This window comes from Panulirus ornatus, chromosome 1, assembly GCF_036320965.1.
Source record: "Panulirus ornatus isolate Po-2019 chromosome 1, ASM3632096v1, whole genome shotgun sequence".
NCBI classification, from domain to species: Eukaryota; Metazoa; Arthropoda; class Malacostraca; order Decapoda; family Palinuridae; genus Panulirus; species Panulirus ornatus.
In genome coordinates, this window is record NC_092224.1 from 54,471,892 (window position 1) to 54,486,513 (window position 14,622).

The 14,622-nt window shown below is 38.9% G+C and overlaps 1 protein-coding gene and 1 long non-coding RNA gene across 2 annotated transcripts in view; one reads left to right on the forward strand and one right to left on the reverse strand.

Annotated features, from left to right (window-relative positions):
* mRpS6 (mitochondrial ribosomal protein S6) overlaps positions 1–808 on the forward strand; it is a 50,748-nt gene extending 49,940 nt beyond the window's left edge. Inside the window, exon 4 of the mRNA XM_071662401.1 lies at positions 613–808. Coding sequence (XP_071518502.1) covers positions 613–715 — 103 coding nt within the window. The 3' untranslated portion in view covers positions 716–808. The remainder of the gene's footprint in view (positions 1–612) is intronic.
* Positions 1–14,622, reverse strand: part of LOC139749023 (uncharacterized) — a 1,138,420-nt gene that overhangs the window by 1,102,002 nt on the left and 21,796 nt on the right. The window lies entirely within an intron of this gene.

The window sequence follows — 14,622 nt, forward strand, 5'->3', positions numbered from 1 at the left end:
GCACCCACACATGCACATGCACATTTCAATGTATACATACACAGACATATACATATATACTCATGTACATATTCATACATGATGCCTTCATCCATGTTTTTACCAACCTACTCACTACAGTTCTCTGCATGCTGGCACTTCTCAAGCAACATCAGCCTCTGTATCATGAAACACAATGAGCAGTCTGTCAAAGTGTGTACTCATTCGACCTCTTTCTCATATTTGTCTCTCAACATATTCCCAATCCTATGTCTTACTGTCTACCCCATCATTCTCTTTTCCTCATCACTTTCTTTTTCTTTTTCAAATGTATTTTCTTGTTCTCTCTGAAGTTCAGTACCTTCTTTCCCCATCTCCATGTACCCCTTTTTTCAGCTCTTGTACCTTTCTGTTAGTCCCTCTTTTTATGCAGTCAAAATTTGCTACTGTTTGGATGTGTGGGGTAGAAATTGTGCCCCCCCCCAAAAAAAAAAATCCTGTTTTTCTCTGTATTTACTATGTGCAATTTCTCTGTGCTTGGTTTTCACTGAACGTAACTCCTGCATAAAGCAAGGGATGGGAATGCTCTGGTTTTTGCTCTAACTTTTGTTAAACCTTTTTTCTTAATTACAGGAGTGATGTTCGTAAGTTGATTCGAGAAGCTGAAAGGAAACTGCCTCTAACTGGTGCGCAGAGGTTCCCTTTGAATACTGGCCTCAAGCATGACCCATTTTAAAATATCAACAAACGTAACCTTAATACAAAGTTTTGTTATATATGTATTTTCAAGGATGAGTGCTGAATATAAATAAAATTGTAAATACTTTTATCTTTAACTTGATTTCTCTCTATATGTATCCTTTAGTTTGGTAGAATTTGTCAGGTGATAATATATGGGTCTATAAGGTTGAGTTGATAGGAAAGAAATCAGGTCTTCTTCGTGGGTGGTACTCAATGAAGATCGGGCAGCCTTTGTAGATTTATTACAAAAAAAACATGTACGTACATCTGTAGTACTCTGGGCTAAAGTCTTATGACACACCACTACGACACACTCTAGTGAACAGTGTGACGATGTTGGCCAGTGTGTGTGTCCCTCGGGTCACACTGACTGGGGTTATATGGGAGTCCGTCAACACTCATTCAACGTGTTCAAATAACAGATCAGCTCTTACATGTTCAAACATCCTGATTAACAGTAGCCCATGGGAACATGCATCTAACTCTATGTAACTCACAGTAAAATGATAATGGCAAATAGCTAATGAAAAATTAATGGTAGTGTGTGTGACTGAGCATTAATTCAGGTAAAAAGAATGAGAACCACAACAAGAGATCAGAATATAAAATGGCTCACAGGATGAAATGTCAAGCTATGGAATTAGGAAAAATGGGTGAAAGGAAGAATTATTACGATTACTACAATAACACCCCCAAGCTTATTTGGGATGGATCATAAAATGGTGTAAGTAAATGGAAAGTATCATTCTGGCTGAATGTGAGATGGTGTGGATACGGGGGGTTAGCAGGAATAAAATTATCAGCATCTCCTAATAAATATGGATTAAGTAGAGTAAATAAAACAGGCATTGCTAGTAAAACAATGAACCCTACAATGTCTTTGTATGAAAAGTATGGATGAAAGGGGACTTTATCTAATAACCTGAGAGGGTTATTAGAACCTGATTGGTGAAAGAATAAAATATGTAATGCAGATCTTGCAGAGGCAATAAATTGGAGAAGGCGAAAGGTAGCAAAATCATTTGAGGGTAGCATTCCCCACATTCACTAAACTAAATCAATTTCAATGTAGGGGACTGCTGAGAAGTTGGTCAAGAAAGTTGCTCCTCAAAAAGATATTTGACCTCAAAGAAGTGCATAACCTAGAAAAGCTGTTGCTATAATTATAAAGAGGATCACCACTATTATACAAACATACATTCACATATTTGATCTGTAATACATTCATCCCTCAGTTTGTATGTACAGGCAGATGAAGAAGAATGAGGCTCCACTGGTGTGCAGAGTCAATAAGAATCAGCAAATATGGGCAACATTTGAAAAAGCCAAATTAATATTGGCAGTATAGTGCATAGCTAGAAAAAGTCCTGCAACAAACTGGATCACTAGACATAAAGAGCCAAAGTTTCAGAATTAGTAAATCAACTATGGCTTCATTTATAATTTTGAAGAAGGTTAACCTTTCGGCCTAAAAATATGATGTTATGTTAAGAACTGCAATAAGCATTACAAGCAATTAGCATTAGAAGTTGCAAAATTACGAATGAAGTTAAAGTCACTGTAGGATAATTATAAATTGGGCAAGTCAAGAGTGATGTGAAGTTTATCTTAGAGCTCTGATAGTCACAGAAGACAGAACTGAGACTTTGTAGGCTTCCTCTGAAGTTTGAGAAACTATGTAAATCAAGAGGACTAGCATAACCTCAAGAAAAACTGAAAATAAAATCTAAGAGGCAAAAGTTCTGGTAGCGTTGAAAAAAAAAAAATATGTGGAAGTCGAGAACATTATCTTGGAAAGCAAAAATGGGTATGTTTGAAAGAATAGTGGTACTAACAATGTTATATGGTTGTGAGGCGTGGGCTATAGATAGAGTTGTGTGGAGGAGGGTGGTTGTGTTGGAAATGAGATGTTTGAAGACAATATGTGGTGTGAGGTGGTTTGATCCAGTAAGTAATGAAAGGGTAAGAGAGATGTGTGGTAATAAAAAGTGTGTGGTTGAGAGAGCAGGAGAGGGTGTTTTGAAATGGTTTGGTCACATGGAGAGAATGAGTGAGGAAAGATTGACAAAGAGGATATATGTGTCAGAGGTGGAGGGAATGAGGAGAAGTGGGAGACCAAACTGGAGGTGGAAGGATGGAGTGAAAAAGATTTTGAGCGATCGGGGCCTGAACATGCAGGAGGGAGAAAGGCATGCAAGGAATAGTGAACTGGAACGATGTGGTATACCGAGGTCGATGTGCTGTCAACGGATTGAACCAGGACATGTGAAGTCTCTGGGGTAAACCATGGAAAGTTTTGTGGGGCCTGGATGTGGAAAGGGAGCTGTAGTTTCAGAGCATTATACATGACAGCTAGAGACTCAGTGTGAACAAATGTGGCCTTTGTTGCCTTTTCCTAGCGCTACCTTGCACACATGTGGGGAGAGGGGGTTGTCATTTCATGTGTGGCGGGGTGGCGACACGAATGAATAAAGGCAGCAAGTATGAATTATGTACATGTGTATATATGTATATGTCTGTGTAAGTATATACATGTATTCTGTGTAAGTATATACATGTATATGTTGAAATGCATAGGTATGTATATGTGCTTGTGTGGACGTGTAGGTATATACATGTGTATGTGGGTGGGTTGGGCCATTCTTTCGTCTATTTCCTTGCGCTACCTCGCTAACGTGGGAGACAGTGACAAAGTATAATAAATAAGTATATAAAAATTCTAAGAGAATTAAAAAGGCACAGAGATTAAGCCTGAAGACAGACACTAAAGTTATTTGGAGAAGACGGCAGGGTGATTTGTAAAACTCATTTCTCAGAAATGCTCTAAGGCTATGGGAGGATTGTGATAAAGTCATAATGTGGGAAATTTAGTTGGCAGGGTGTTTCATAAAACCCTCATTTTTCAGAAATGCTCTGAGGCTATGGGAGGGTTGTAATATAGTGGTAATAAGGGATATTTAGTAACATGTGACATTTACGTGGAAAGTGTACTTTATAATTGATGATGGTTAAAATAATTTGCAAAAATTCTTAAATTATTACTATCTGAAAAAAATTATGATAAAAATCAATATGAATGACATATACTGAATAACTGAGTCGCTATTATGTTTTGTTTTAATTGCTTTGTAAAAATTTATGCAAATTTTAATGAGATGAAATAAACTTCAAATTCAAAAGACCTCTGATATCTTACTAATTACTTAACAGTGTTGTAGTATACTGGCAAATTTCTCAATACATGTAGTTTTGTTATCTGTGAGGTTCAATTGACAGGCACACACAATTTCGGTCAGAGCTTAAATTCTCTGTTGACTGACAATGTATTAATCATTTTGCTGACTGTCGCCACATGTAGACAGATCATCTCAAGTCTGGAAGCTCTTCCTTCTCCCAATACCCCACATTAGCCTACTTTTCAAAATCATTACAAAGCTGTTCTTCATTAAGTCAGGCAAAAACATTTATTAAAAGAAAGTGTTATGATTTAACTCTTACCGTCAAATCTCCCTGGTCCTACACCAAATATTATCTCCAACAACAAGTGTTATCTGAGGTTTCCTCCTCTCTAGCAACTCAACCAGTCTATAGCGAAGTCTCCAACTTATAACACAAAATCAGTGTTCTTAGAAAGATATCACGTTCTGTGTTGAGGGCAAGCCAGGCTGGAAACACTCCCATGTCAAGTGTTGAACATCAATTGACTGAAGGGCAGTACTAAAATTCAGTAATTAGTGACAGCTAGATATGAGCAGAAACACATAGGTCCAGGTAGAAGTTAAGCCAGCAGCCAGAGTTGCACTACGGGGCCAAGCAAAAATAAATACATTTAAGTAATTAGATGTTAAGCAGTAAGTTATTCAATTCTGATTACATCAAAAAGTAAAATTTGTTTTATCCCCTACTACACTGGGGAGTAATTAGTACAAAACTGGAGTCTAGTTGGAGGAACCCATTTCATTAACAATAAACCACATGAAATCTCTCATTTTTGTTTTAATCAATATACCTTCATCATTAACCGGTTTTAGAGATATAGACTGTTGAAACTGAGCTGTCAAGTAAATGAGATAATAGAGCTACTAATAGACGTGTAAAAGAGGGTTACAATAAAACGGTTATGAATCAGGTTAAGAATCTAATCAAAAAAGCTGGTTCAATTGTAATTGTGAATTTAAAATGGAAAAATTATAAAAGATCTTAAGTGTGCGCATATTGGCCATCACTAAACTTCATCATAATTGTTCACTTATGGTATTATCTCATCATTTGATATCTCTTGAAACACTCATCATTTGAAGTGTATGATTCACCCTTTCATACATTTATGATGTCCCTTGTTATAAGATATATTGTACACTAGAATCTTGTTTATTTGTACTAATTTGGGAAAATGCATAGTACTTAGTCAACAAGTGCATAAAATCCAAGAACTAAGTAGATGACCCCTAAGTGCACAGTTCCTCAAAAATTACCTTCACCCACTTGTAGGGAAAAACAGATTGTTTTTTCCCTACAGAATATGTGCAGAAAGTTCATTACTGATAAAATTACCCCCTAAAAATAGTACACTTTTCTCTCTTTTGATATGGGGGGATGATGGTTGGTATGGATTTTCCTTGTCTAATGTGTGTCTATCTATCTATCTATCTATATCTCTAATGCCTGTTCCCTCCACGAAGTCCCACCAAGGGGTGGTCACAGCACAAGAGTTCACTTATCCCAGTCCTTACTTGCCTCCCTCGCTTACACCATTTCTCTCCCTCCAGTATTCTTCCACACTATTTGCCTAAGTCACAGGTGGATTCCTCTCATGTTACATTTCACCCACTCTACCACTCCTCAATTCATTCCCTGCCATGCCACATCTCTCATTTCTTTCTTCATTCCATCTGGTCACACCACATGTTCTCAAATAGCTCATTTCCAGTCTGGATTCTTGACTTCTGTTACTCATTCCATGTTTCAGCTGCATAGGTCAAGGTTGGAAGGACTATGCTATCCCTTAATCTTCTCTTCACTACCATACTTTTACTTCTACCCATCATTATTCTATTACGGGTCTAAATGACTCTTCTACCCTGTACTGCTCTCTCCCTAATCTCTCCTTCCATATCACCAAACTTATCCATGACAGCTCCTAAATACTTAAATTCCCTCACCTCTTCCAGTCTTTCTCCCCCCTCCCCATATCCAAAGCACAATTTAGTCCACTTTTCTCTCCCACTCTATATGGCTTTACAAAATCTATACTTTCACTCTACTTTCAAACATCATTACTACACTTTTACATGCATTTACCTTCAATTGCCTATGCTTACACACATCATAAAACACACTTATAGCCTTCTGCAGCCCCTCTTCACTCTCAGCATACAACACAGTATCATACACAAACTGACTTGCCATTAGCCACTATATCTCACTGCTACACTCCATCTCTGTGCCCCTTTTCTCTAGTTTTGTTTTCATCACTCTTATCACTCTATTCAAATATATATTAAAAAGTCACGGTGAAAGCACACAGCCCTGCCTCGCACCCACAAGTTTACTGAAACTTTCAATCACCTCTCCATCCACTCTCACAGCATTTGCTCCTCTATAGAAGGCCTTCAAACCATCCAACAGTTGTCTCCCAACCCCATGTATACTTAACACATCCCATAAAGCATTCCACCCATCTTTGTCATGTGCTTTCTCCAGATCTAACTACATGCAACTTTTTACCTTTTGCTGAACAATTTTTCACCATCATCTTTACCACAAAAATCAGATACACATCCCTTACCTTTCCTAAAGCCCCCTTGCTCCTCACTTATTCTGCATTGAGTCACTTCCATCACCCTAACATTCAACATTCTTGCATACACTTTTCCTGGTATACTTAACCAAGTTATTCCCCACTAATTGCTACATAAAACCTTAGCATCTTTTTCCTTTGAATAAAGGAACAATAACCGCTTCCATCCAATCCTCAGGCACAACCTTGTTTCTATGCTAAAATTACATAGCAGATGCATCCACTCTATCATACTTTCTTCCCCAAACTTCAGCATTTCAGTCATAATCCCATCCACTCCAGGTGCCTTTCCTACCTTTAGCCCCATTATTGCCCTTATCAACTCCCATTTCGCTTTAAGGCTTTACACTTGTATCATCTTCATTTCATCCTCCATACTACGCATGTAATAACTGCTGTCATCTTTCTCCCACATTAGTTCTTTAAAATACAATTTTAATCTTCCTTTGACTTCTTCCTTTTGATTTAGCAACTCCCTTTCCTTACTTCTCTCATTATCTATCATTTCCATTCTTACATCCACCTCCTTCCTTTTTTACCCTCTTCCAACATAATTTCTTCTTATCCCAAAATTTTTCTCAGTTTTTCCAAAATCTTCATCTACTCTTTACCTTCCTCTAACAGCTTCTTAACATTTTTCTTATATATTTTATATTCTTCCCTCCTCCTTTGTTGAACTTCCGTTGGTACATTCATATTGAGCAATCTACCATATGCCTTTTTCTTCTCTTACACAGCATTTATAATCTCTAACGTCCACTATGCACTGCCCTTTTTATTCCTATATCTGACAACCCTGTATCAACTACTAATTCTACAACCATTAATAGTATTTCTCTAAACATTTCAAACACCTCTTTCATGCATTACTGTATCCCTACATTCACTGTACTTCCTTCACAGCTTTCAGTTACCTTCCTTTCATACTCCAGTCAGCATTTTTCCGATTCATCGAAGATTCATCTTCTTGCTTGGCAACACTTTTACCTCTATTCCTCCTTACTTCATACCTCCACTTCTCCATGATCCTCATCCACACAAGAACTGTGAAATGGTCAGTCTCGAAAAAATCCTCTCACAACTCTGGCATCTAGCAAGGCCTTTCTTGATCTTTTGTCCACTGCCACATAGTCAATCAAATCCTTCTGCTATTCTCTTCCATCATTCCTCATCCATGTATATCTGTGGAAAAAGGTAAATGATATAAGTGAGAAGAGCATTATAAAAGTGAGCTTGGAAAGGACCTGTGTAAAGATGTACCAAGAGAGACTGAGTGACAAAAGGTGAAAGTAAATGAGGCTAAGGGAGTGGATGGAGAAATGGGAGATACTTAGGGAAGTAGCCCTGGTATGTGTAAGAAAAATGGTAGATGAGCAGGTAAGAAATGGTACCGAGTGTTGGAATGATAAAAATCAAGTTGCTAGTGAAAGAGAAGAGAAGGGTGTTTTTACTTACGGAGAAGGAGTACAAATAATTTGGAAGATGTACAAAAGAAAGCAGCAAAGAGTCATGAGGAAGGTGTGGGGTTGAAAAAAAAAAAGGCCTTACAGAGAATAAAAACATGGTTTGGGAGGAGGTTAAAAGTGAAAAAAACTAGAGAATAAATGGTAATATCAGTGAAAGGGGCATATGGGGAAATGGTAACTGACTGTTGTGAAGAGGAAGATGATATGGAGTGAGTATTTTTAGGGATTGTTGATTGCGCCTAACGATAGGGTGGCAGGTGTAGGGAACTTGGGTTAGGGAGGTGTAAGAAGTGAGAATCATGGAAAGTGGTTTGGTGAAGACAGAGAAGGTGAAAAAGCCTAACATAAGATACAATGTGGCAAGGCAGCAGGAGTGGATGGTAATGCAGATGAATTTCTTAAGGGATGACTGTGTCAGATAGGATTTTTAATGTATATATGTATCATGATGAGGTGCCTAAAGACAGGCAGAATGCATGTATAATTCCTCTGCATAGAAGGCAATGGGACAAAAGTGAGCGTTTGAAAGTATAAGTTTGTCGAGTGTAACTGATAAGTTGTATGGGAGAGTGGTGATATATCCAAAGCTTTTGACAGGGTGTAACACTAAGGTCTCATCTCTGAGCTTCCCTCTTTTGGCTTTCCTCCCTCATTCTGCTCCCTAATATCTAGCTTTCTCTCTGGCTGATCATTTCCTTGGCTACCAATGGATCAACATCTCCTTTCTCTATCAACAGTGGTGTCCCTCAAGGTTCTGTTCCATCTACATTTTTCCTCCATTATATCAGACTTCCTTTCTTCAACAAAATACTGCTCTTACATCTGGGGTGGTTCTAGTTCTGCAACCTCACTTCACAGAGTCAAATCAAAAGCTCTCCCAGGCTAACTGCAAAACTTGACCCACTTGCCCTATGCCGCAAAGTTGGTTCACTTTCTGTCTTCAATAGGTATCACTTTGATTTTTGCTTCCAAAAGCAGGCTGCTTGTTAGACCCCACCATTAGCTAGACCACGCAATACTCAGCAAGTTGCTGCATCACATGATATATAGTTTTAGAACCTTACCAACATGCCAAACACTTACTTCCATGGAAATTTCAGTTCCTGCTATTAAATCCATTTGGCTCAATGCACATACCCAAAAGATCCCTGAGGTGAACTATCCATACACCAACTCTAACCTCTCAATAACCTTAAGCTATGCAACCAACCAACTAGACTCCCACCAAGCAGCTGACCTTGTCAGACATCACAATCTGCTCATCAGTTCTACACACAAGGATGACCTGAAGCGCACAACACAAACTATCCTCCAACCACCAGCCCAACCTAATAATCCATCTAGCCCATACAATCAGCACAACCACCAAAAACTGAAACTACAGGAAAGCAGACTGGCCAGTCTTCACATAGTTTTTTTCAGAGACCCATATGGCACAGGCAAATATCATCTACCAATCAAGGCCATTTTCAGTGAAAGAAAAAAGTAAAAAAAATCATCTACTAATCAAGGCCATTTTGAGTGAAAGAAAAAAGTAAAAAAAAAAAAGAGAGAGAAATAAAGTAGAATTAATCAGAGCACTGCAAGTGTTTGTAGACCTGAATGGTAAAGGAAGAAATGTTATTTGAAGAACATGAGACAAAAGAAGGAAAAAAAATCGACAGTTTAGCTGTTTGAAGGAAAAGGTGTCATCAGAACAGCCAGTCCTCAAGAGGTTGGTCTCCACACACAAGCTTTGTCAAGCAGTAGCCGAATGCATGCCAAAGGTACAAACCTTGAGGGTGGGATTGAATAATAAAATCTAGGCTTATAAGCCAAGCACTGGAGCATCTAAGGCTTTTCAGTACTCTTAATAAAGTTTAGAACATTCTATCATAAAAATTCATTTTAACTCAAACAAATGACCAATTTCAGTTCTGATAGACCAAGGGAAGAATGAACAGTATAGGAGAGAAAACAGCCTACATGTGTTTGTCTGAGAGCTCAAAGCTGACTTGTGCAGCATGGTTAAACCTACCAGAGAAAGATAATCCCTGCTACCATAGCTCAAGCCATCACTGCTCCACACAAACCCCACCACCACATTAAGGTCTATGTAGATTGAGGGGACCTTGAGGGTGGTGACATAAACAGTTCATGAGAACAATGACCAAAGTCATACCTGCAAAAAAGAAAGAGAGGAACAACATCGCAACCTACAGAAAGGGAGGAATGAACTGAGGTGATTCCAAGTGAATGAATGAGATGGAAGGCTTCCAATTCCACAATAGTTAACTAAGAGGTAGAGGATGAACTGCCCACAAGCCAAGATCCTCTACCTCAGAGATTTCAATGTTCACCATAGATTTTGAACAATTGTCTCCCATCCTACCAGTATTCCTGACTGCTGTGACCATTCTCCTAATACTCTGGATTCATTTTTTACCTCTGGTCCATCCCGCTGTAAATACACAATCTCACACCCAGTTGGTTCATGTGATCACACTCTCATAAATCTATCTATCTTTAACAGCACCTCCCCCTCCAGCAGCTGACTGGAATAACTTACGTAACTTCTTTTCCAACTTTCCTTGGGTAAATCACTTCTCTTATGTGGAAACAGCTCTAAGAGCTTGAGTCTATCTGTGCAAATATCAGAATTGTTAAAAGGATGTACTTAGCTTATATTAGGTCTCCAATGGATTACCATACACCAGTTTTATTCTGACACAACAGCAAAGGTATCAACAGACTTGAAAAAATGCAAAATGAAGCCTGAAGAATCATTCTTGACTGCCCAAAGTACACTAAAGTACTCAATATGCAGAAAGAACTTGGCATTCCCAGCACTGAGGACAGAATACTTGAAATCTATCTTATAACAGGACTGAAACTTCTGCCTGGTGATCCAGATAGTGTTGTCTCTAAAGAATTGTTAAACCATATATGCCATGGCACAAGTGAATCTAAATGGATCCAAATAACATGACAAGTTTGGTGTACATAATTTGAGTAGAATTAGAAAGCAGTAGCGTATCCTGCCTTCCTGGCAATTAACTTCCTTTGACGTTACTACACTACACCGAAGACACTAATTACTTATAATCTTCACCTTCAACATTTAGCTAAGACCACTGCTCTTGAACATATATAGAAACTTTAGACTGACAATAACATAGCCCAGTACATTTATACTGATGGTTTTTGCAACTCTGCCACTGGGAGGGCAGGCAGTGCTGCCATTGTGATCAAGCCCAAGGTAATAAATTAAGAGACAAATGTTAGAATAAACAACTGGGCATCTACTCTACTAAATGTACTGTTCACCATACTTATTGCTCTTGAGCAGGCAGAAATCACTGCCACAGACAGTTATCTTCACTACTTGTCCTTAACACCCTGAGATCAGAATAAAACATGCTGGTCTCTGAAGCAAGATACTCAAACATTATTGCTTAAGGGATTCAAATCAAATTGTATGGATTCCTTCTCATATAGGCCTCTGTGAGCATGAATAGCGGATGCTTCAGCCAAACTTGCACTTAGTAAAGGTGATGCTGAAAACAATGTTGAGTTGTCAATTAAAAGCCTCAAACCTGCAATTAGACAGGAACTAGTTGACCTCCTTGAAGCATGAAGACAAGTTCAGATAAGCATAAGTAGAAACATTTTCCATCACTAAAATGTGTAAGGTAAAAGATGTATGTGAAAAAAGTAATATCAGCAAATTACATGATATTGTAACTGCTAGACTAAGGCTAGGCTATAGTACTACTGGCGCTTTGGCCTAACCGCAGATGTTAAATGTGTGAATTGTGAAGTTTGCGTTCAAAGATTTGGACACAAGCTAGAACGCTATGTCTTAGATTGTGAAAAAACTGAGCCTTTTAGGGATAGATCTAAATAAACCCTGCAAGAGATGTCACATCTTACTGTTAATAACAAGATACCTGAAATGTTAAATTTCTACTCACTTTTTGCATCTACTTGGTAAAACTTACCATATCAAACTAAGTATTGCTGAAATATGCATTGTAACATCTTATGTAATATCAACCCTCAGGGAAGACCCTTTGCGACCCCTGCAATCCTTTTGCACTACCGCTCACAGGATGAGCATGGGGTGCACAAAAAATTTGCCAGGAACACCACCATAAATTAACACAAATCAATCTTTGTGGTGCTTTTGTCTCTGCCAAATGCACAGCAGAGGTTATTCTTGTGGGAACAGAAGCATTTATCCCCTCTTCCTCAAATGCATGGTTCAACTGTTCCTGTTCCAAGGCCATTCAGACAAGGGATCAGACATATCAGGCTTGGAAAACTCTCCTTCCTGAGGCTCCCATTCAGCTTTTATCACTGCCTGAAATTGCTGCAACCAAGTTATCCATGAGGCGGTGTTCCTTTATTCAAAGGAATTGCAATAACCACTCCTTGTCATCCACTGATAAGTCTTTCTGGTCTTTAGCTAAGGGCATCTCTAACAACTTCTGCCACTCTACCTTCCCTTCACTTTTCCGCCTGACAGTGCTAAAGCTGTCTCTCCCATAGACAAAGCAATTCTCTTCAGTTCCTGTTTCTCCTTTAAATCCACCTTAGATGACTCTAACATTCCTCCACCCCATGATGCTCCTCTTACTAATCCTATGCCACTTCCCTTAATCTCTTTTCGGACTGTCCAAAAAGTGCTTCCTTCTGTGGACACGAGCAAGGATTATGGTTCTGTTGACATCTATCCCCATGTACTGAAATAGTGCGCCTCTGAATTATCACCTGTGCTTGCTTGTCCTTCCATTTCTGTTTAAAAACCAAAACATTTCTTTCTCCTTGCAAGCATGCATTGATACATCCTATCCCTAAGAAGGGTGACCATTCTGACCCCTCTATCTATCATCCCACTGCTTTGACATTTACCATTTCCAAAGTCTGTGAATCCCTCCTCAACTCCCATATCCTTTAGCATCTTGAAAACCACAATCTTCTCTCTGGTCACCAGTATGGCTTCTGTAAAATGAGATCCACTGGTGATATTCTTTCCTATCATACTAATGTCTGGTCATCATACCTGAAAGATTTTGGAGAGTCAGGTGTAGTTGCCCTTGACATATCTAAGGCTTTTGATAGGGTGTGGCATTGGGGTCTCATCTCTAAGCTCCCCTCTTTTGGTTTCCCTCCCTCACTTTGCTCCTTCATATCTAACCTCCTCTCTGGCCGATCTATCTCTTTGGTTGTTGATGGAGCAGCCTTCCCCCTTTTCTCCATCTGTCTTGCCCCCTACATTTTATCTCCTTTTTTTCAATGATTTCCTCTCCTCTAAAAGTAATCCAATACACTCATATGCTGATGACTCTTCTCTCACTCAAGATGCATCTCGTCTTGACACGGCTTCACCAGTGGGGTACGTGAAATTTTGTCAAGTTTGATGCCTCCAAGACCCAGTTTCTACCCATCCCTTTATCGAAAACTCCTCACAACTCAAATCTCCCCTTTGACAGTTCTGTAATTCTACCTCTTGACTCAATGAACATACTTGGTATTACTATACCATCCATTCATTCTTGGAAACCCCACATTACAAGAACAGTTAAGTCTGCTTCTAAGAAACTGTGTGTCCTGTTTAGATGCTGAAACTTCTCTTCTGAACAGTTGCTCCATTTATACAAGGAAATGATTCGTCCTTGTGTGGAGTACTGCTCTCACACTGCATCCTTACTTGACTACTTGAGTCGAAAGCAGTCTGTCTTATAAACTATCCCAGGCTAACTTCCAAACTTGACCCCCTTGCCCTATGCCACAATGGTCTTTCACTTTCCCTCTTCTATGGGTATTACTTTAGTTTTTGCTCCCAAGAACTGGCTGCTTGTGTGCCCACACCACTTGCTAGAACATGCAACACTAGGCAAGCTGCTGCATCGCATGATTATTGTGTGGCAATCAGGAATTCAAGGGTGGGCTGTATTGATATCTGCTTCTTTCTCTACACATCAAAGCTTCGGAATGCTCTCCCTTCCCGTGTCTTTCCCAATAACTATGACCTGACACATTTCAAAAGACTGGTTTTTCACTTTCTTAAAAATTTGTAACTACTTTCCCTTGTCTTTTCTTTTTCCACTTCATAATTCTCCCTACATTTCAGTTAAGGCCCAGCCTTGATATGGTTTTTGTCTGACTGGAGCCTTCAACAAAAAAAAGTGTATTTGTAGTACAGCATACTCTGGTGAATAAATATCCTGTAAATACGAAACAGCTGCTCACAACCAACTAAAGTGATTATGGAACCTATACAACAAAACATACTACAAAATAACACAAGACACATGAGTAAGTAAGTTTACACATTCTCTGTATGTCCAGAAAAATACCCAATTACAAAATATATGTGATTGCAACATATAGATCATACTCATCAATAAATAAATAAATAAATAACAGCTCACATGTTAATGTGTTACTTCAAGACATAATCAATATCAAGCACATCTCTCCAGAAAAAGGAAATAAAGAACATGCAGAGTTACAACTATCTACCTATCTATCCTTCTGATGACCATTCCCTTGCGAGCTCCCTCAAGGGAGTGGTCATAGCAAAAGAGTCCCCATAACTGGTGAACTCCATTACCACTTCTTAGCTTTTAGTGCCCTATCCTAAACTGGCCA